The 23,955-nt window shown below is 40.9% G+C and overlaps 1 protein-coding gene across 1 annotated transcript in view; it reads right to left on the bottom strand.

Annotated features, from left to right (window-relative positions):
* The window catches only part of LOC122739671 (heparan-alpha-glucosaminide N-acetyltransferase-like), a 383,950-nt gene that overhangs the window by 323,493 nt on the left and 36,502 nt on the right, over positions 1-23,955 (bottom strand). The window contains exon 4 of the mRNA XM_043981320.1: positions 17,872-17,999. Coding sequence (XP_043837255.1) covers positions 17,872-17,999 — 128 coding nt within the window. The remainder of the gene's footprint in view (positions 1-17,871; positions 18,000-23,955) is intronic.

The raw sequence follows: 23,955 nt of genomic DNA, 5'->3' as shown, positions 1-23,955 counted from the left end.
TTGATGAACTGAGTCAGCATCAAATAGGACCAACTTCTCCACTGGGAAGCATACCATTAGATGGGGACCTCTATCTCCCAGGCTCTTTCCTGCCACCGCTTTCTCCTCCATAGAAGCAGCACTAATGTTGGAGTCAAAAAATCATAGAGCAAATCCTGACCTAGACTTAGCTTCTCTGAGCTTGTCTCTTCATCTGTAAAATTGTCAGAACACCTGTCTCAAGGGGTTGTTGCAAAGAAAGCATTTTGTAAATATAACTTGTATTTATAAAGAGTATATTAACTATTGTTGTTATTATCATTAGCTTCCTTGAGTACTAAACCCCTCTTCAAGGCAAAGTGGCTCTGGTCTTTGGTCCCCAAATCTAGAGATCTGTTGCTGTGTTTGACTCTTGGCTGCCTTTTCCTCTTCTTCAGTGCTGCCACCATAACTAGGTGTTCAGATGAACATTTGCTTCCTCTTTCACCTCTCTGGCCTACTGAGATACATTCCAGACCATGAGAAGGCATTTTCTGAGGTCTACTTAGAGGAAAAAGGAGACCACACCCATCCAGAAATAACCCAAATGTCAGGAGAAAGTGGGAAAAACCTCCATTATTTTGGGTGGACCCTCTATTGATAAAGATCCTGCCTTCTATAAAGAAGTCTTTTCCAATCCCCCACAATGCTGATCAGGTATCCAATAATGTGAGCCCCCAGGAGAGGGGGATGGATGGTTCTAGGTTCCTCAAAGGGGTGGGGTGCCCAGAAAATCAGCCAGGTCAGAAAAGGAGCAGGTCAAGGCTCCCACGCTGATCAGTCCTATAGTTAGGCCCATGAGTGTGCAGTGCACCTCCAGCTTGGGCAAGATAGGATGATGTTGGGGGCAGCTAGATGGCACAGTGGATAAAGTACCAGCCCTGGATTCAGAAGGACCTGAGTTCAAATCCAGCCTCAGACACTCGACACATACTAGCTGTGTAACCTTGGACAAGCCACTTAACCCTCATTGCCCTGGGAAAAAAAAAAGATAGGATGATGTGGAATCTCAAAAAAACACTAAAACAAAATAGAAAAAAACACAACAATTTCACAGTCACATAGGATCGTTATTGCTTATTGTCATCCTCTCAAAATCATAATAATGAATCCCAACTCCCTGGGAAGTCCCAAAGTTCACAAACAATAATCCTTTTCCTTATACTATCAAACTACACTCCTGTCCAAACCTGTGCTCTCCCACCTTAACACCTAATGTGTCTTCCTTCTCCCCCTTCATATATATAAATCCTACCTACCCATTAGACTCCAATTCAGACATCACCATTTCAGTGATTTTTTTCCCCTGATTTCTATCCCTATTCCCTACCTGTACTCTCCCCCAGAAAGTTCCCTCTTCCCTTAAGAAATAATTACATTTTTGTCCTTGGAACTCGCACAGCGCTGTGCTCTTATTTTATGCACTAATGTTTTGCATTGTAGAAGACAGCACTGAATAGTGGATAGAACATCAGGGTCAGGATGACCTGGGCCAAATTCCCATACCTCTGATACATACCAGGTGAATTACTTAATCCCTCAGCACCCCTAGACAACTCTCTAAGATCAGAAGCTACAGAACAGTTGCCCATCTGCATTGCTTTTTCATCTGGATGCTCCTGACACTGATGAAATCATAGGTCCAGACAAAATTTTGAATTAGAGTTATGAGGTTGTGTCATATTCCCCAGCTAATTGGTAAGCCTTGTGTCTTATCTATGTCCTCCAGCATGTTACATAGTGCTCAGCATAAAGTGGGGGGTTAATCAATGCTTGTGTCATTTGAATCTGTGAGAAAATAATTATTAATAATCAATTTCTTGAGGGAAGAGAAGGGAGAACAGACTGGAGATACTTGAAGATGCTACTAAAAGTCTCACTTTGAAATATAGACTTTCAAATCTGGAAGGAATTTCATAGATTATCCAAACAAATCCCTTCATATTTGAGATGAGGAAAACAAAACCCAGAGAAGTTTAATGCCCAAAGGCTGATTTCTTTTAGAAGAGGTCTAATTTCTTTTGGGCTCTGGGCTATTCTGTGAGGCTGATTTGTGTCATTTGATTTGCAAACCAAACTAAGCCATCTTCAGTCTTTCCTTTGAGTAAATATCATCTAATAATAATTGTTCCCCTTCATTTCCCTCAGGGGACATGAATGAATAAACTTTCCAATCCTGCTGGATCTCAACTTTTGAACTCTCTAAGTACAGTTCTATTAGGCCCTCAGTCTGCAGCCCCAGGTTACCCCTTTAGGGTCATGGTACTTTGCTCCCTGGGAAAGGGGAGAGGATGCAGAGCCCCTTGGCATCTTTCCCCATAGCCCCCAAAAAACAACAGTCAGAAAAGGAAGGATGCAGGCTGGTAAGATAAGAATCCCAAAGTTGGTATTATCTTGTAGATGAAAGCTGGCATAGGGAAGGTAAGCCTGTGCCCAGCTGTGGGTCTCTATTGGTAGAAGCCACTGAAGTTTACATTTCCTTGGGTTCCAACAGGTTCAGGCAAGCTGGGAAGTTACAGGTTTAAACAGGCTTCATTCTTTACACTTGCAAAGTAAAAGCAGAAAGATGACTTTCTGCATGAAGAGGACTAGAAGTGGAGGAAAGAAAAAGAAAGAAAGGTCCCCTCCCCAGACTCGACAGCTTTGTATGCATCAAGGCTTCTGCCCTTTGCTCTCTGGGGTTCATCCCCAGGAGGTGAGCTTCTAACCCCAGAGTCTGAAAGAAAGTGTGTCCTGGACCCTGTCATCCCTAGGACTGAGTGATTTCATCCATAAAAAGAGTGAATTTGATTTTGAAAGAGAGGTAATTATGAGAGGTTTTCCAACTATTTGCATGGGACCGTACTCAGTTCAATTCAGAGGAGCCTTGCTTTGCCTTCTCATCAGCGGTGATGGGTTGGGGGGGGGGTCGTGGTGATGGTAGCAGTAGCAGCAGCAACAGCAGCAGTTGTAGTAGTAGTTGTAGTAGTTCGAGAGATAACATGGTGTGTTTTTCTCAGAGGAACCATATCCTGGTCATATATTTTGTTATTTCCTTAGCTTCTAGCTTACATTCTGCCATTGTGTAACTTCAGGGACATGCTGCCTCTACCATAAATCTTAGCTGCTCCATCCCCCCAGCTTGAGCTCATTGTCAGCTCGTGATCAGAGTATTCTATATGTCATGCCATTCTCTGATTGGGTTAAATGTAGAGTACAGATTGTAAGTCCTGAGGACCAGACAGTGGGAGTCGGACAGAGGTGGGAGGGGGTATTGTGTTAGAATCACATATAATCCTTTGTTTCTGAACTAGTGGGCCCGCACCCACCATACACAGGTATGTGCCTCTTTCTCGAGAAAGAAATTAAACTTTTTTTTTCTTTAACTTTCTGACTCCAAGTATTCATTTTGAGTAAGTGATCTTTTGTCCCACACGGTGGTGGTGGTGGTGGTGGTGGTAGTAAATAATAATAATAATAATAATAATAATAATAATAATAATTCCCCAGTCTAATCAACGCCCCCAGAGTTCTTTCCTTGAGATTGGAGGCTGGAGTGGCAAGTGTAGAGAAACCCTCCTCTCAGAAATTCGGCTCCTGTCCTGTGCCCTGCCACCAACCAGAATGAGGAATTATTAATACAATCTTGTCAAGTTTCTCTGTTCCCTGGGAAGCTGGAATCAGGAATTTAGGCTGAATTGAATCCCAGGCTTAGAGTCAGAAAGGATCCTCAAAATTACCTGGCCTAACCATCATTCACATAGTGAATTTCCTCTACAATATTAAGCAGAGATTCTCTATCTGCCACACAAACACCTGCAGTGGTGGCAGACCAAGCCCTTCCTCATACAGCAATGAACAAAAAAATCCCTCAAAATGAAGACATATAAGAGCTGTTCATTGGCACATCCACTCTCTCTATTATCCCTATGATATTAAGAAGTAGAGGCAGCACAGTGTCCCAGATAGAACTGAGTTTGGAGCCAGGAAGGGTTTAAGCCTTGCCTCTGAAATATGCTTATCTATGTGACCCTGGGCAAGCCACTTAACCATTTAGTGATCTTCTAGTGCTTCTTAATAGGATGATAAGTTGCAGAAGAGTTGCTGACCTACAGTGGTGGAGGGAATTTCCTCACCCAGGAGTTCCCTATCCCAAAGAAATCACACGTGTGGTCCCTAACACTATTGTGTAGGAAAACAACCTAAAAAGACTTGCAAACTCTGACCCATCAGTATTCCAGAAGCCTGATAACAAAGGAGGTTTCTGGGGCAGCTAGGTGTCCAAGTGGATAGATCACTGGCCCTGGAGTCAAGAAGACCTACCTGAGTTCAAATCCAGCCTCAGACACTTGACACTTACTAGCAATGTGACCCTGGGGCAAGTCACTTAACCCTCACTGCCCCACCAAAAAATGAAAAGAAGAATAAGAAGCTATAGAGGGCAGCTAGGTGGCACAGTGAATAAAGCACCTTGGCCCTGGGCAAGTCACTTAACCCTCATTGCCCCACAAAAAAAAGAAGAAGAAGAAGCTATAATAGGTTCACCATTTCACATACAATCTTCTCTTTCGGTAAGGATATGTTCAGGTTTATTGGTGTATATCAGGTAGCTAGCTGAGGCAACTAGATGGCTTCAGTGTGTAGAGCACTAGGCTTGGAGGTGGGAAGACCTGAGTGTCTGACCTCAGTCACTTAATGGCTATATGACATTGGGCAAATCACTGTACCCTTTTTGCCTCAGTTTGCTCATCTGTAAAATGAGCTAGAAAAGGAAATGGAGAACCACTCCAGTCCCTTTGCCAAGAAAAGCCCATGGACAGTATTGACATAATTTGGTCCATGGAAGTCACCAAGAGTTGGACACAACTAAACAACTAAACAATGATAAAGCAGGTACATATACATATGTCTGTATATACATATGTATGTATTTTGTAAAAGGCAAACACAAATTTTAAGTGCAAAACAAAGAGTTGGAAGACAAACCTGGCTAACTTGTCACCTAAAACCCTCTGTCCAACAGTCACGGCCACCATCAGCCCTCCCTCTAGTCTGTTGATAGAGAGGCCTGGCACAAGGCCAGACCATCTCAAAGGCATCTCAGGAACAGAGTTGGACCTTTGTACTCTTCTCCAGTCAAAGAGGGAAAAGAGAGTGTCACACAGGGAAAAGCCCACCACTGAATTTGGAGTCAGAAGGCCTGAGTCCCAATCCCAAGACTGTTTCCAGAGCAAACTTAGCTGAGACACAAATTCTCTCAGCTTTCTCCACTATAAAATGAAGGGGTTAAAGGATTTCTCTCACCCTGTCCAGCACTTAGGCCTGTAAACTGCTATGATATCTAATCTTAATAAATTCTACTAGAGTCATCCAATTTGTATTCATTATTCTTCAGGTCAGCCCTGCTGCTGCCTGCCAACAGATGTTAAAGCCTTTAAAAATGCTGAGGGGAGTATTTTCTTAAGTGCCTAATCATGGGGTGATTTGACCAGCAAAGCAACCTGCATTTGGGTGAGAAAGAAACATCACCAACATGGAGGGGATGCTGTGGAAATGAACATCATAGTTTTAAAGCAGAGGCTCTTCACTTTTTGGGTGCCTTGGACCCCTCTGACATTCTGGTAGGGCCTAATCCTACTGTGGTTTATTGTCTATATTCACATTTGAAGGAAATGCTTAATTTCAGTTCGAGGTTAGTAAAAATCAAGATTTCATTTTTTTTTCCACTCAAATTCACAGGTCTCCTGAAATCTGTCCACATATAAATCCATGGATGTCTTTGAGCAAGAAGGGAACTGAGCTACCATATAGTCCAACCTCAGTGATCATAAAGTCTGCCTTCATACAACTGAAATTACCCACACAGATAGAAGAGCCAGGATGGAAACCCAGGTGCTCTGACTCCAAAACCAACACCTGTTGTTCCATTGTTTTCAGTCTTGTCTGACTCTTCATGACCCTATCTTGAGTTTTCTTGGCAAAGACACTGGAGTGATTGTCATTTCCTTTTCCAGTTCATTTTACAGATGAGGAAAAACTGAGGCAAACAGGGTAAAGTGACTTGCCCAGAGTTACACAGCTTGTATGTATCTAAGGCTACATTTGAACTCGGGTCTTCCTGACTCCAGGTCCAGTGTTCTATCCTCTGTCAATATTAGAATGTATTGTGTGTGTGTGTGTGTGTGTGTGTGTGTGTGTGTATATATATATATATATATATATATATATATATATATATAGTTCATTTGTTCATTTTAGTCATGGCCTAATTTACCATCATAAAATATCTAAGTACTGTATATGCGTGTATGTATGTGTGTGTATATATATATATATGTACAAACACACTTATACATACATATTGCTGTTCAGTCATGTCTGACTCTTCATGACCCCATTTGGGGTAAAGATTCTAGAGTAGTTTGCCATTTCCTTCTCCAGCTCATTCTTTTGTTTTGTTTTGTTTTGTTTTGTTAGTGAGGCAATTGGGGTTAAGTGACTTGCCCAGGGTCACACAACTAGTAAGTGTTAAGTGTCTGGGGCTGGATTTGAACTTAGGTACTCCTGACTCCAGGGCTGGTGCTCTATCCACTGCGCCACCTAGCTGCCCCTCTCTAGCTCATTTTGCAAATGAGCAAACTGAAGCAAACAGGTTGAAGTGACTTGCCCAGGATCACACAGCCAATTAAGTGTTAGAAGCAACATCTGAACTCAGGAAAATGAGTCTTTCTGACTCCAACCCCATTTTATATCCACTGAACCATCTATCTCCTCATAATATTTAGACTAGAGATGTCTTAGTCTTGGGGTGCATGTGGCCCACAACCCACCCGAGTATACCTGAACCAGATTAAAATATAATTGAGAAATATTTAACAAAATAAATAAAAATACAATAAAACATAGATAACATTACATGTTTAAAATAAATCAATTGGCAGCCCACAGGGATCCTTATGTAGGGATTAGTGGCAAGTGCCACCCCCCTTTTATTTGAGTTTGACTTCAATGATCTGCACCATATATCATGTTCTTACTCAAACTGCAACATGAACTTCCTACCTGTCATTCCAAGACAAAGGTACTACAGAGGACAGCCCTTAGCAATTCTGTCACAAAATTAGTCTTTGGTTCCCATATTACTTCTCCACCACTTTATTGTCCTTTTATATGAATACTTCCATAACATTTAAACATTCTGCTGTTGCAGAATCCCAGTATTTTTGTTTGTCTCTTTGGGGAATTCTGCCTTAAATCTCAGGACAATGTTAGGTTGTCTTCCCACCCTCTTTTTTTTTCTTTTCTAGGACTTTGCCCTTTCTCCATTCTAAGCTTTTGAATATAAGTGCATGCTAATATTATTCTTATTATATTTCTAGAGAGAAAGAAAATATAATTGGCTACATCTTGGACTTCACTCTCTTTTGTCTTTCAATTGTTCTTCAATCTTCTTTCTCACTCTTTCATCTCAATGTTTCCTCTCTTCCTTATCTGGAATAAACCTAGCCTCTAAGACACCTGAGTGGTGCCTCACATCAGCTATCAGAATTATAGGTTTGGGCCGGCTAAGTGGCAGAGTAGATAGAACACTGGCCCTGGATTCAGGAGGACCTGAGTTTAAATCCGGTCTCAGACACTTGACACTTACTAGCTGTGTGACCCTGGGCAAATCACTTAACCCTCATTGCCCTGCAATAAATGAATGAATGAATAAATAAATAAATAATTTTTTTTAATTAAAAAAAAAAAAGAATTATAGGTTTGGCTTCCTAAGAGGAACCAACCCAACCTAGGCATTTGAAGTGGCAAAACCAACAGTGTTCATGGAATATTCGTGTGTGTGTGTGTGTGTGTGTGTGTGTGTGTGGAAGCAGCCAGTTTTCAATTATATATAATAGTAGAGGACCAACATAGCACCAATAATTAACCCCACTGTGACAAAAACATTCATTTGAGCCAAAAATTAAAATTTTTTCACCATCTAATCTTTTACCAGGGTTATAAATAAACGGCATCACTCAGAACCATACATAACACAGGGCAAATGGCTTGGAGCAAAGCAGACTTTGGTCTGAGGCCTTGAGATCCAGGTCAGTCATCCAGGGTTACTCTTGATAGCATCACCATCTCTACCCTTGTCCTCAAGCTACAGGACCATACAGGGCAGCCTCTGCCCCTAGAGGCATCATGGTATGACAGAAAGGGCACTGGACTTGAAGTCAGTAAGATCTGGGCTCAAATGCAGCCTGGGACACTAACAAGCTTCTGACATGGAACAAATCACTTAACTTCTCTACGACCCCACTTTCTTCATTTGTAAAATGAAGGGAGTAAACTCAATGGCTTCTAAAATCTCCTTTAGCTCTAAAACTATGCTCCTGTGCTCGATCACCAAGGCACCCCTCTCCTTGGCCTGCCTTCCACCTCAGGCCACACAGCTTCCCCTTCTTCTGGGGTGACTATTCCCCTCCTCAACTGTTTTTGCCCTAGGCAGAAAAAAAATGATCAGTTACTGGCTCTTGATTTGAGTTCTAACTGATCACTTTACTTGTTCTACTGGCTGACTACAGGATTAGCAAGAAGTGATCTAAAGCAGGGCTTCTTAAACTTTCCCCACTTGTGACCCCTTTTTGCCCAAGAAATTTTTATATAACCTGGGTCTATAGGCATATAAAATAAGTATACATAACCTTTTACTGGTGTCAAATTTTTCAAAATCCCCACACTGAGTTATGTGACCCCATATGGGGTCTCAACCCTCAGTTTAAGAAGTTTTGATCCAAATAGAGACAAAGATGCCAAATAATTCACCTACTGCAAGTCCTGCCCTCAGATAATCAGGAATTAACTACCCTGTCCCCTTTGCCTCATCTCCTATGCAATCTCCTCCTGCCTTAGGCCAATACCACAATTATTATACAGCTGCTGGTGAACAGCTGGAAGAATAATAAAGCAAGAAAAAAAGAAAAATATGATCCTGTTTCATCTTGGGAAGATGCATTTGACGGGAGGACCCAGAAAGAAAATGATAGTGTAAGGCTTCAATGATTTCTCGAGGAAAGGTTTTCTGAATGATTTATTCCTTTCCTGAGACTTTGTCTATGAATTTGTGCTCTCTCTCTTTTCCTTTCTGGACCGGGGATGAGCAATGGCTTCACTGACAAGCCAGTAAATTTCCCCCATTGCTTCCTCTGGAAAAAAAAAGACAATGAGGAGCAAAGGCTGCAAACATCGAATTCAATATGCTGCCACCCCCTCCCCCTTTTCTCCAGAACATAAAGTCAAAATGAAAGAGAGGCACAGAGCCTGCAATGATACTTTCCAAGATGAGATTGGTCCTGTTTAAATTAAAATAAATGAATGCAACTTCCGTAGGCTGACTCACACACAAAAGCCCTGGAGGAAATCAGCAGGGCTCATCTGCCTTCCCCCAAAAGGGAGCCTGGGCCCTTGGAGTAAACTTGGCCAAAGAGGATCCCAAGGATCCACAACCAGCCCTGCCACCTCAACTCTGATTGTCTGAAACCCTCCGTAACTACCTCAGAGGAAGGGAAGGCTGAGGGAAGGAGGGGGGGATGAGGTTGGGGGGAGATAGGGACTTCTCCTGCAGGGCTGGGAAAGTGGAAGATCAACCTGGAGACAGTTTATCAACGTCATCATCGCAATAGCCAGTATTTATATAGCACTTACTATCTGCCTGGCACTTGCTAAGAACTTTACAAATATTAGCTCATTTGAGCCTCACAACAACCCTGGCAGGCAGGTATTATTATTATCTTCATTTTACAATTGAGGAAACCAAGGCAATTAGAGGTTAGGTGACTTCCCCAAGGTTACACAGCTAGTAAGAATCTAAGGCTGGATTTGAGTTTAGGTCTTCTTGACTCAGACCCAGAGCTCAGTGCACCATGCCACCATCCATTCATCTAATTCACAAGTACTTCTTGATCACTGTCTCTGATGGGCTCACAGGGGTGGATACACAGGAATACTGACCCTGTGGGAAGTACTCAGCAGACAGGCTTCTTAGGCTGCAGGACCCCTGTCCTGGGATCATTTCACCTTCACACATTCTCTGTTCCAGCCAAACTCACCAACTCACTGTGCTCTGTGCTCTAAACTGAACATTTCTACCTTGTGCCTCCATGCCTTGGCCCTGGCTCTCCCCACCTGCCTTAAGCACTTCCCTCCTCACTTTCACCTTTTGGAATCCTTAGCTTCCTTTAGGGCTCAGCCCAAGTGCCAATTCTTACATACAGCCTTTTCTGACCCTCCTAATTGTTGGCACTCGCTCCCTCCATAAATGCCCTTTACACACATAACCAGTAGAATATAAGCTCCTTGAAGGTAGAGGCTGGTTTCTGGGTTTGTTCCACTAGCATCTAACACAGTGCCTAGTATGTAATGGTCCATCATAAACTTTTTTTTTTTTTTTAGTGAGGCAATTGGGGTTAAGTGACTTGCCCAGGGTCACACAGCTAGTAAGTGTTAAGTGTCTGAGGCCGGATTCGAACCCAGGTACTCCTGACTCCAGGGCCGGTGCTGTATCCACTGCGCCACCTAGCTGCCCCCATCATAAACTTTTGCTAAAAGAACAACAGCAACAATAAGGAGAGCACATTTTCAGAGCATTTTCCCATCACAAAATCCTTGATGGGCATTACCTCAATTTATCCTCATCACCACCTTGTGAAGTAAGTAGCACAAGGCTTTGTATGCCCATTTTATAGATGAGGAAGTCGAGGTTCAGAGAAATTAAGGGATTATCCAAAGTCACGTAGTTAATAAATGGCAAATACAGGACTTGAAATTCACTGTTCTTTCCATTACCCCACGTTCCTTCTCTTGAGGTTGCAGTCAAGCTATGGCTATAAGGCTCGTACATCTGAAAGTTAAATAATTATACAGGAAATATCATGCAGCAGTCTTTGCCAAGTGTCAGACAAGTGGGACAAACAATAAATGCTTATGATTCCAGAGGACGGAAAGATTATTGAGGACTGAAGTAGTCAGGGGGAAATGTATTTAATGGCCAGTTGCCAGTAAACATTCACTTAACTTTCTCCCATTCTCCCCCTCCCCAATCTTCCTTTCTTCCTTGGAAGATCTCCTACCCACCCACCAACTCTCAACATCACATGATAGAAAAATAAGCTTTAAAAAAATGTCATGCTCCTTCCCTGTCTTCTGTAATTTACTACTGGCCAAGTCCCTATATGGTTCTGCAAATCCAGAGTGTCTCAGTTTCAGACTAAACCCAGTCTATCCCCTTGGAGCCACCTTGAAATCTCTTTCTCCCTTCAAGGTTCCGCCCAGGTGCCCCCTCTTCATTTCCTGATTCCCTCCCCTCCAACTGTGAGTGTTCTCCCCTCTATGAAATCACTAAGGTCTTCCTCTCTGCAAGTCCAGCACTTTATCTTCTGTCTCTCAAAACAGAACCAATCTTCGCATGAATTCCACTGAGGTTTTTAGTTTTTATTCCCAGTGCACAAAGCACTGGACTGAATTTAAATGTGACTTTAAATACTTGCTATCTGGATGACCCTGGATAAATCTCTTAACCTCCTCCTGCCTCAATTTTCTTATCTGTTAAATAGGGATAATAATAACAGCATCCACCTCCCAGAGTTGTTGTGAGGATAAAATGAGATGATGTATGTAAAAGTTGATTGTACAAATGTATAAGAATCCAAGACATTCCCCAATTGAGAAATGGTCAAAGGATATGAACAGGCAGTTTTCTGATGAAGAAACCAAAGCTATCTATTCCCATATGAAAAAATGCTCTAAATCACTATTGATTAGAGAGATGCAAATTAAAACAACTCTGAGGTACCACCTGACACCTATCAGATTGGCTAAAATGACAAAAAAGGAAAATAATAAATGTTGGAGAAGCTGTGGGAAAATTGGAACACTAATGCATTGTTGGTGGAGCTGTGAACTGATCCAACCATTCTGGAGAGCAATTTGGAATTATGCCCAAAGGGCAATAAAGCTGTGCATACCCTTTGACCCAGCAATACCACTTTTGGGTCTTTTTCCCAAAGAAATCATGGAAAGGGGAAAGGGACCCACATGTATAAAAATATTTATAGCTGCTCTTTATGTGGTGGCAAGGAATTGGAAGTTGAGGGGATGCCCATCCATTGGGGAATGACTGGACAAGTTGTGGTATATGAATACAATGGAATACTATTGTGATGTAAGAAACGATGAGCAGGAGGAGTTCAGAGAAACCTGGAGGGTCTTTCGTGGGCTGATGATGAGTGAGATGAGCAGAACCAGAAGAACATTGTACACAGTATCATCAACATTGAGTGTTGATCTACTGTGATGGACTATATTCTTCTCACCAATGCAATGGTACAGAAGAGTTCCAGGGAACTCATGATAGAAGAGGATCTCCAAATCCAAGAAAAAAAAGAACTGTGGAGTATAGATGCTGAATGAACCATACTATTTCTTTTGTTTTTGGTGCTGTTGTTTTTTTCTATTTTGAGGTTTTTCATCATTGCTCTGATTTTTCTCTTATAACATGACTAATGCAGAAATAGGATTAATGTTATTATGTATGTATATACATATATATATATATATATCCTATATCAGATTACCTGCTATCTAGGGGAGGGGGGAGGGAGGGGAGGGAGGGAGAAAAATCTGAAATTGGAAAGCTTGTATAAACAAAAGTTGAGAACTATCTTTCCATGTAACGGAAAAAAATAAATAAAAAGAAATGCAAAAAAAAAAGTTGATTGTAAACCCCAAAGAACCATATAAATGCTAGCTATTATTAAGATCATCTCTGGGGTCTCAGGCTCTCCCTTAAATAATCCGAACACCAAACCCTTAGAGAACCACTGCACTGGGGGAACCAACAGACTAAATGTGCCCACAAGTTCCCTAGTTCAGTCAGTGGGGTCTTTCTAATGTTATCACTTCCTGCTGAAGTGCTCATACTCCATAATAAATGTAAAGATAACATTTTTCTCCATTTCCTCATCTGCAAAATAAGAACAATGGACAAGAGCAGGGGCTCTCAATCTTTGTTGTGTCACAAATCCCATTGGTGGTCTAGAAAGTGTATGGACACCTTCTCAGAAGAATGTGTCCAAAATGCAAAAAATAAATACATAGAACTACAAAGGGAACCAATTACATTGAAATAAAGATGTACTTTTGCCAACCAAGTTTATTGACCCCCTGAAATCCATCCATGGATCCCAAGTTAAGAATCCCTAAAGTAAATTATCTCTGCTGTCTCCTCCATCTCTAACATTCTCTTATTTTATCTTGATTCTGTCTTTTTTGGTTTTGAGTCAGCCATGATTGAAGTCAGATTTTGTCTTTGTTTCACTGGAGTTCTCTCCATAACTTTCCCGTTCCCTGCCCACTTCCCATCAGCAGCAGGATGGTCAAATGATAACTCTTATCAGTGAAGGATATTTGACCCCTGTTCCAACTCATTCCCCAACCCCTACTCTCTGCTGATCATGAACTGTCTAGCTAAGTAAGGGAAAATCAATAGACTGAAATAAGCTAGCCTTCTATAGATCACTTGAAATGGGTTATGACAAAGATTTTCTGACGATTGGCACTTGGAACCTGGAATGTTGATTCATTTGAAGCTCCATTGGCTCCCAAAGAGAATGACTTTTGATTATAACTTAGCTCAATAGATACCTACTATGCACCTAGCATGGTGCTAGGTGTTGTAAGAAAATAGGAAAAATGACCTCTGGCCTAAAGCAATCCCCAAGTTGAAAAGGATAATGACAACATTACCTGTCTTATATGGTGCTTTCTATATATTATTCCATTTGATCTTCTCAACAATCTTGTGAAACAGATCATATTATTCCCATTGTACAACTGAGGAAATTGAGACTCAGCGTGTACTTGGCCAAAACCATACAGATTTTAATGAGGGACAGTAAGACTCCAGCAAAGGGCATCTGATCCTAAGTCTAGTATAGTTTTCACTAGAAGATTCAGAAAGTTGGAAGGGACTTTAGGGTCCAATCTCCTAACCCTTCAGGAATATTTTCTATGTCAACTGACCTAGTGGGCAGTAAAGTTTCAGAGAAATTTATTTTGCCTCAATGTAAACAATAGTTCCTCATCTCCCACTTCTGCACCTTTGTATAGAGAACAATGAATTTAGAGAACAGCTAGTAGGTCAGCTGATGTAGAAGAGATTCTTGAATGGGTAGGAAATTAGAACTATCCTTTACATTGAGGCAAAATAAATTTCCCCAGAACTTTAACTGCTAGCTTTAGTTCTGCCTTCTGGGACAATCTGGAAACAGTCTATTTTCTTTCTCCCACGAGACAGTCTCAGATATATTATGTCTTCCCCAGTGTTTCCCTCTGGCCTCAACATTCAAGTGAAATATTCCCTTCAATTGGTTCCCAAATGATGTGATTATGAACTAGATAGTGTAATATAACACTGTACTATGACATAAATATAAAATCACAAAACAAAATCTAACCTGATCCAAACATTTATTAACTAAGCATCTATTTATTAATTAACTATCACCAACTATGTGCAAGGAACTCTGCTACATACTGATGCTACAAAGATAAAAGGTGTGTATATGGAGTGGGAAGGGAAGGGCAGGGGGAAAGCATATATATTAAACACTTCCTGAGTGCTAGGCACTATGCTAAGTGCCTCATGAATATTATCTCATTTGGTCTCATTTGATATCAAACAAGATTCCCTGCCTTCAGGAAGTTTATATTCAACTAGGAAGTGTGGCTGCAAACTAACCATCACCTAACAGAGATAGTTTACATCTTACATGGGTGGAAGCATGAAACCATTTTTAGAAGGAGAAAACTCTTTACTGCTCCTGCTGTGTGTCTGTTTCTCCTTCCCCTTCCCCCACCCGCCATTTACAAATGTCAACAACCAGTTTGCTCCTCCAAGCCCTTGGCCTTGCCTTAGAGCAGCACAGCCCAGGCTCCTCAGTTTGTGGTTAGCTGCTTTCCTTCCCCATGACATACTGAGAAACTGAAAAAAAAAAAAATCAGAACTTGGGCTCAAATGTTTCCATCCCCTCAAGTGACACATGATTGCATGAAATTGCTAAAAGCTTCCATGACATAAGATAGGGACTGGATCTGTGATCACCTTGGCAACTCTGAGATGAAGAAAGTTCTTCAACCAGTGAATCTTCTCTTATATGATCTTAGAGACATGCCTAGAACATTGGCTGAGAGATTATATGATTGGCTGAGGAAACTAGTGGCAAAGATAGAGTGCTAGTCCTGGAGTCAGAAAGATCTGAATTCAAATCTGACCCTGAGCAAGTCACTCGACCTATGCCTATCTCAGTTTCCTCAACTGTAAAATGGAGATAATAATAGTACCCATCTCCCAGGGTTAAAGATAAATGAGATAATAATTGCAATGATTAGCATAGCACCTAGCACCTAGCAGATAATCAATGCTGGTTTTCTTCTTTGCCCAGCTAGTACCGAAGGAGGGACTTAAACTCAGTTCTTCCTGGCTATGAGTCCAGTCCAGCCTTCATCCATGATACCATACTGCTTTCCTTCTATCAAATAATCTGTCTAAATAACCCAAAGAATGCCACTTTTGTTCTGCTCAACTCTTCTTCATTACGCTGGAGAGTCCTAAGAGGAGAGAGATATCTTTGAAGTACCAGTGATGCAAAACACACACTAAGCATCAGTTAAACTTTTTTCTAAAGAATATAACTGATTCAAATAAGAACAAGCATCATTTTCCAATAGATCAATGACTAAAGGACACAAACAACTGGTTTCCAAAGGGACAAATCCAAAGTATCAAAAATGTGAAGAAATGCTGAAAATCACTAATAACTAGAAAAATGCAAATTAAAGTAATTCTGGTGTTCTGCCGCACACTCATCAGGCTGACAAAGATGATAAAAGTGGAAAATTATAATTGTTGGGAGAACTATGGGAAGGCAGACACACCAGTGCACTGTTGGTAGAGCTGTACTTGGTCTAGTCATTCTGAAAAGCAATTTGGAACTATGCCTATAAAGTCACAAAAACTGTATGTGACCTTTGACTCAGCCATATCACTAACTAGGCTTATCTCCCTATGAGATTATAGGAAGAGAAAAAGGTCCCAATGTATATGAAACTATTTATAGCAGCTCTTCTTGATGTAGCAAAGAACTAGAAATTATGGAGGGTTCCAACAATTGGGAGAATTACTGAATAAATTATGATATATGAATGTAATGGAAGATAGCTGCACTGTAAGAAATAATAAAAAGGATTATTTCAGAAAAATCTGAGAAGACTTGTATGAAGTGATGCAAAGTAAAGTGAGCAGAACCAGTAGAATCCTGTATGCAGTACAAAGTAACTTGTAAAGAAAAACTTTGAAAGACCCAAGAATTCTGATCTGTCAATGATCAATCATGATTCCAGAAGGTCACTGATGAAGCATGTTACCCAACTCCTAACAGACAGGTGATGGACTCAAGGTGCAGAGTGAGAATATATTTCAAACATAGCAAATGTGTGCATTTGTTTTCCTTGACTATGGTTATTGGTGACATTACAAGAGCTTTGTTTTTCTCTTTTTCAATGGGAAGAAAGAGGAGTAGAAAGGGATTCTGGTGACAGTGCTGCTTACAAAAAAAGAAAAAAGGTCATCAAAGCATTTTAAAATGCCCAAAAGAGAAGAAAAAGAAGTTCAGAAGAAAACATAAATGGGTAGGACAGCTTTGAAAGTAAGGTATTGAATTTTTGTAGCCTATTTTTTCTTTCTTTTTGTAGCCTTTTTTTTTTATTTTAGTGAGGCAATTGGGGTTAAGTGACTTGCCCAGGGTCACACAGCTAGTAAGTGTTAAGTGTCTGAGGCCGGATTTGAACTCAGGTACTCCTGACTCCAGGGCCGGTGCTCTTATCCACTGCGCCATCTAGCTGCCCCTGTAGCCTTTTTTAAAAAGGAAATTATACCTAATAGGGATCCGTGGCTTCACATATAATTTGTGGTTGCTATACTTTGTATATGAAAATTGTGCCTAATTATTTAGATGCTAAGTTCAGAATTTTTAAAAATTATGTTAAATAATATATATCCCCAAAGTGATGCTTATGCTTCCAAGAACTTAATAGGGTCAGCTGTCTGCTCCTGAAGGAGCTTCCCTAAGCTCAAGCACCAATGTATATAGAATTTATATGCTCAGAACATCATGGGGTGGAAGGGACTTAAGAGACCCTCCATTCCAACCCCCCTTGTCTTACAAATGAAGGCGAAAAGAGTCCTAGAATAGTGAAATGACTTTGGTAAAATCACACAGGTGTCCACACAGGACTGGTCACTCCTGGTAGCTTTCCATCACCTCCAAGATCACATACAAAATTCCCTATTTGGCATTCAAAGTCCTTCCTAACCTAGCACCCTCCTACTTCTAATCTTACTCCTACCTCCAGTCACACCTTACTCCCTACCACCTACACTTCTATGAGTGCTGACTGACACTGCCCTCCAGGCTGCTCCTTGAACAAGACACCACATCTTTCATCTCCAGACAGTCTCTCTAGCTGTCCCCAAGTCTTAGAATGCTCTTCCTCCTACACTCTCAACCTACCTCCCTGACTTTCTTTAAGTCCCAATTAAAATCTGACCTTCTTCCCTCTAAATACTAGTGTCTTCCCTCTCTTAATTATTTCCTAGTTTTCTTGTAGATAGCTTGTTTGTACATATTTGTTTGCTTATTGTCTGCCCCGTTAGACTGAGGGCACGGACTGTCTTTCGCCTCTTGTTGTATCCCAGACCTTAGCACAGTGCCTGGCTCATAGTAGTCATTTACTAAACATTTATTGACTATTGACAATCCAGAGAATACTTACGGATAGAGCTGTCCTGAGGCTCTCGGTCCTTTCTAGAGGTGCAGAACAAACCACTCTCATTCTGTCCCGTAAGCCAGGTCTGCACAGACACTGAGTACCAGCCATGGTCTCCATAGAGTTCACTCCAGCTGTGTATGGAAAAATTATATTTTTATATATTTTATTAAAAAGTATACTTCTCATTTGAATTCTCAACTTGCACACTTTATTTCAAAATTCATCACACTCAGGAACTACATTTGGGTGAGCAAAGATGGGTAGCCTCCTTTTTTTTTATGAAGTGAGGCAATTGGGGTTAAGTGACTTGCCCAGGGTCACATGGCTTGTAAGTGTTAATTAAGTGTCTGAGGCCGGATTTGAACTCAGATCCTCCTGAGTCCAGGGCCAGTGCTTTATCCACTGCACCACCTAGCTGCTGGGTAGCCTCCTTTTAAGGGAAATCTGAAACAATCCTGGCTACTCTTAAAAAAAAAAAACTTTCACTGAACTCATTCATGCTTTCAAGGTATCACTCATTTCTCTCCTTCATTTCACTATATTAAACTCCTAGAAAGAGGAGTCTACACTTCCTGCCTCTGCTTCCTTACTACACACTCATTCTCAGGCCCCTTTCTGCCTGGCTTCCAACCCCTCAGCACTCTACTGAAACCGTACTCTAAAAGGTCACCAATTAATCTCTTAACTGCTTGATATGATGGTTGTTATTCAAATCCTCAAAGTTATATCACACCTGCATCTGTGGAGAAACCATAGGGCCACAGAATCTTGGGGGTTGGAAGGGGCTTCAGAGGCCACACGTTCCAACCATCTCCCCAGCAAGCTTTCTCTTGCTTCTATAAGGAGGGGCTTACTGCTTTTACTCCCATCCAAAGCAGCCCATTCCACTGTGACAGTGCTAATTATTAGGGAGAGTTGAGTCTCAGAGTAACTTGCCCAGGGCCACACAGCTAGTAAGTGGTAGTGCTAATACTTCAAAATTCAGGTATTGTACTATTGTGCTGTAAGAAATGATGAGCAGGAAGATTTCAGAGAAACCTGGAAAGACTTAAGTGGACTGATGCTGAGTGAAGTGAGCAGAACCAGGAGGCCGTTGTACACAGTAACAGCAACATTGGGTGATGATCAACTGGCATAGACTTAGCTCTTCTCAGCAGTGCAATGATCCAAGACAATTCCAAAGGACTCATGATGGAAAATGTTCTCCACATCCAGAAAAAAGAACTGTGGGTTCTGAATGCAAATTGAACTATACTATTTCTACTTTTTTTTTCCTTTTGTTCTGATTCTTTGTTCACAATATGACTAATGCAGGAATATGTTTAATCTGATTGTATATATATAACCTATATCAGATGGCTTTCTGTTTGGGGGAGGGGGGAGGGAAGGGAGGGAGGGAGAAAAATTTGGAACTCAAAATCTTATAAAAACAAATGTTGAAAACTATCTTTACATGTAACTGGAAAAAATATAATACTATTAAGACTGAAAAAAAAATTCAGATATTCTAATTCCAAATTAGGGACAGCTAGGTGGTACAGTGGATAGAGCACTGGGCTGAAATCAGGAAGACTCTTCTTCCTGAGTTCATATCTGGTTTCCAATACCTACTAGCTGTGTGACCCTGGATAAGTCATTTAACCTTGCTTACCTCCATTTCCTCATCTGTAAAATGAGCTGAAGAAAGAAATGGTAAGCCACAGTAAATGTAAATTTACTGCAAATTTGACATGCAAAATGGCAGTAAATTTGCCATGAAAAACCCAAAGGGGATCATGAAGAGTCAAATATGATTGAACAGCAGCAGCAGCAGCAATTCCAAATTCACTTTCTCATTTCTCCAATATAAACAATACCCCAAACATCCTGTTTCCTTTTTTTCCTGATGCCCTGATCCTTCAGAAGTGGATGCTTCAAGAATGCTTCCTTTAGAAGCCTGGCTTTGTTACTTAGATGTTTCCAAGGGGAAAGTGGGACAAAGATCACCACCATTTTCTAAGCAACATAGCCATTGCTATTTGTATAGAACAGAAGAATATGATGAGAGGGAAGAGATAAAAACTTTCCTCCCCCAGTATTATCATTCAGCTCCTTTTTCATTTGAGGAAGCAGACCCCTGAGCATAATTCTCTAGCTAGGAGGATATAAAACCCAAGAACTAAGGCCAGTTTTAGAGCATATTAGATGGGAGTAGAATAAGAGGAGATAGTAAAGGCAAAGAAAATTAGCTAATAAAAATATGAGAAATGTCAAACAGAAAAGTTCAAATAACAAATATAATCTTAGCCTGGGCCTTTATTCCAGTGTGGTCCAACCTGGATGAACAGAAGACACTCTTACCATTAGCCTAAAGTGATGGTGACCAAAAGAGTTGGAGAGAACTTCAAATCATCCAAGGAAAGGTTTGACTAAGGACAGCAGTGGAGAAGCTTACTAATCACATCACCTGCGGCAGATGGACCATAGCTCATCAGGTAGCCATGAAGATAGCATGTTAGTTGAGGCCTATTAGTGAAGCACAATAAAAGACTGAAAAAACAACTTCTAAGAGCTGTAGCCTTCTGGTAGTTGGAAGAGCAACTTGACTAACAGAGTTGTAGCCCTCCCTACAGAGGAGCAATGGCTAACCACAGCACCCCCAGTGGAGGATAACTAGATAGCTGAAGATTAGCAAGAACAGAATACTCAACAGAGAGTTGCTGATATGAAATTCCTGGCAAGGATCAGTAAAAATAACAAACAGTGCCTGAAGCAAAGCAGGTCCCGCAGAGAACAGTGAGATGACAGCACAGGAAGTATAAATATCAGAGGGGTAATCTATGTTTGTTCCCTGGTCACATATGTTTCCTATATATGTGTCCTATCACACTATCAAGAATCTTCATTCGTTCAATTGCCTTGTTAAATAGGCAGGCTAGGTATTACCATGCTTGTTCTACATATGTAAAGGGCAAGAAAGTGACGTGCCCAAGTAATGCCCACGACACAGTACCTTGGTTTTCTAACACCAATGTTCTCTACACCACACTGCCCTCTCCGGCTGATTGTCCTAAGAGGGAGCCTGAAATACGCTGATATGAGCAAAGAGGTAAAGACAAATGAGAAAGAAAACAGAAGCCACCTCGATGTTGCCTGAGTCATCAGAAAACAAGGGAAAACAGGAGGCAATTTATCCATTAGGCCTCTACCCTTTCCAATTGGGGAAGCAGAATTTTGGTCTCTTAACGACCCCGAGGCCAAAATCAAATCATCCCCACAAAAGCTGGGGAGGAAATGGAGCTGCTGCAAATAAATGGGATCATTAGGAAAAGAAGCAAAGACAGGGACAGATTGAGTCCTGAAATCACCTTGGGCAATGAATGGAGGGCAAGCCCCACTGCTTCGAGAGTGAGCTCTCAGTGCTGTTCCACTCTGAATCACACCCTTAGCTGTGGCTTTTCCAAACCTTCCATCTTATATGGGTCCAATCCATCAACAAGTTTTTATGATTAAGTCTCATTCTATGAAAGGAACTATGCCAGGTGGTTTCTTTTTTGTTTTTTTTAGTGAGGCAATTGGGGTTAAGTGACTTGCCCAGGGTCACACAGCTAGTAAGTGTTAAGTGTCTGAGGCACGATTTGAATTCAGGTACTCCTGAATCCAGGGCCAGTGCTTTATCCACTGCACCATCTAGCTGCCCGGCCAGGTAGTTTCTAAAACTCTTTTCAGCTCCAGCATTGGGTAACCTTCCAAATCCACCTCTATCCCTAAGATGGGCTGCGCTCTAAAAATAACCCTAAACCTAAAGCAGCCCTCATTCTGAGCCCCATCTAAACCACCACTCCCCCAAGGGTGTTCAGTCTGAGTCTTTTTTTAAAACTTCAATTTTTTTTCGATCAAAAAGCATTTATTTTTCTCTTCTTTCCCTCACTGGAAAAAACAGAAAAACAAAACCCTTGTTAACAAGTGTGCATAGTCAACCAAAACAAAATCATGCATTGACCATGTCCAAAAAAATGTATGTCATTCTGCATCTTGAACTCATCTCTTCTTTGTGGGTCATTTCTCTGAAGTCTAAGGATCTCTGAATTCTAGGTATTCCTTCCAGGAATTACAACCTGCTAAGAATGAAGGATCCCCAGAAGACAGAGAAACTAGGGAGGCAACTCTGGGAACAAATATCCTAGGAGTCCCCTCACTTTTACATGTGATATTGGAGACCCCTGAGAACAGGAACACACTTCAAAAAGATCTACCATTGAAAAACAGACATGGACATTTCTAGAGCCACCCAGTTTATCTCCATTGTCTCACTATCTACCAGCTTCTTTCCTAAATTATGATCATGTTCAGGTCCCTCCCATCTTAAAAAAATAAATAAATAAAATAATAACAACAAAAACCACTTTACCCAATGCAGCCATCCTGTCTTCCATGCATCAGAAAAAAAGCCAACAAATAGGGAAAGACTGAAAAGGAGACAAAGAAACAGACACACACACACACACACACACATCCAAAAAAAAGAGAGAGAGATCAGATCTTCAATCTGTCCTCATCCTGACTCCACTATTGCCTACACACTCATGTCTCCTCTTTTAAAAAAAAATCCCCCTACGATCTCCTAGATTATCATCCTATATATCTCTCCTCCCCTTCAGCTAAACTCCTTGAAAATAATTCTCTAAAAGCCATTCTCTAGTTGGCCAAAGTACATAAACAGGAAGTTTTCCAAGAAAGCCAGGCTTTCGAACAGCCATATTTTAAAAAATGCTGAAAATTACTGATAGAGAAATGCAAATTAAAGCAACTCTGAGATTCTACCTCACACCCCTCAGATCGACAAACATGAAATAAAAGGCAAATGACAAATGTTTGTGGGAAATATATAAATGCACAGAACTGTTGAAGTTATGGAGTGGTTCTGCCATTCTGGAAAGTTATTTGGAACTATACCCCAAAAGTCACTAAACTGTGCATTTCACATTGACCCAGTGATATTACTGCTAGGTCTATACATCAAAGAGATCAAGAAAAAGGAAAATGACTCATCTGTTTATATATACATATACACATGTATACATGTATGTATATATACATATATAATATATATGTGTGTGTGCATGTATATGTATATATGTGTGTATGTATGTGTGTGGAGAGAGAGAGAAGGGGAGAGAGAGAGAGAGAGAGAGAGAGAGAGAGAGAGAGAGAGAGAGAGAGAGAGAGAGAAGAAACTAAAGGGGAGCTAGAAAATGGCTGAACAAATTGTCCATGAATGCAATGGGATATTATTGCATTGTAAGAAATTACAAAAGAGTTGAGTTAAGAGAAACTAGAGAAGACTTTATGAAGTGATTCTGAGTGAAGCAAGCAGAGAAGAAGGAAATACATGTATACCATAACAATAGCATTGTAAAGACAAATATTTTTGAAAGCCATAATAACTCTGATCAATGCAATGATCAAACACAGTTCCAGAAGATCAATGATGAGTCGTGCTCCCCACCATCTTGATAGAGACAGAATGGACTCAAGGTGAAAAATAAGAAATGAATTTTTTGAACATGAATAATGTGTGAATTTGTTTTATTTATCTATGCAATTTGTGAAAATGATTTTGTTGCTTCCTCCCCCACCCCACTCCAATAGAGGAGGAAGAAAAGGAGAAAATGAATGCTTTTTGATTGAAAAAAAATTTTTTAGTATATCTGTATTTAGTGCCTTTACTTCCTCTCCTCAAGTCTCTCCCCACTTCAATCAGACCTGGAAGCCCAAGTACCAAAGTGATTTTCCTGGTAGGTCTGACTATATCTGACCATGTCACTCACCTACTCTGCTCAAGTAACCACCCCTAACTTGATCTCTACCTTGATTCATTCACAGGAGTCAACACCCATCCCTAGATTTCACTCACTCCTAAACTTTGTACCATAATTCAAGGCTCACATCAGGTGCTATCTCTTCCACGAAGCCTTCTCTGATTCCCAACCCCATTTTCAGTGCCCCCCATACAAACAATATACGCTAGGTATTAATGCTGCTTCCTCAAATGACTTCATATTTACTATCTGTGGACGTGTTGCACCCCCAAAAAAAGTTTTTTTT

Source organism: Dromiciops gliroides, chromosome 2, assembly GCF_019393635.1.
Source record: "Dromiciops gliroides isolate mDroGli1 chromosome 2, mDroGli1.pri, whole genome shotgun sequence".
NCBI classification, from domain to species: domain Eukaryota; kingdom Metazoa; phylum Chordata; class Mammalia; order Microbiotheria; family Microbiotheriidae; genus Dromiciops; species Dromiciops gliroides.
Note: the sequence above shows the minus strand (reverse complement) of the source record. Positions and strands in the feature narration are given on the sequence as shown.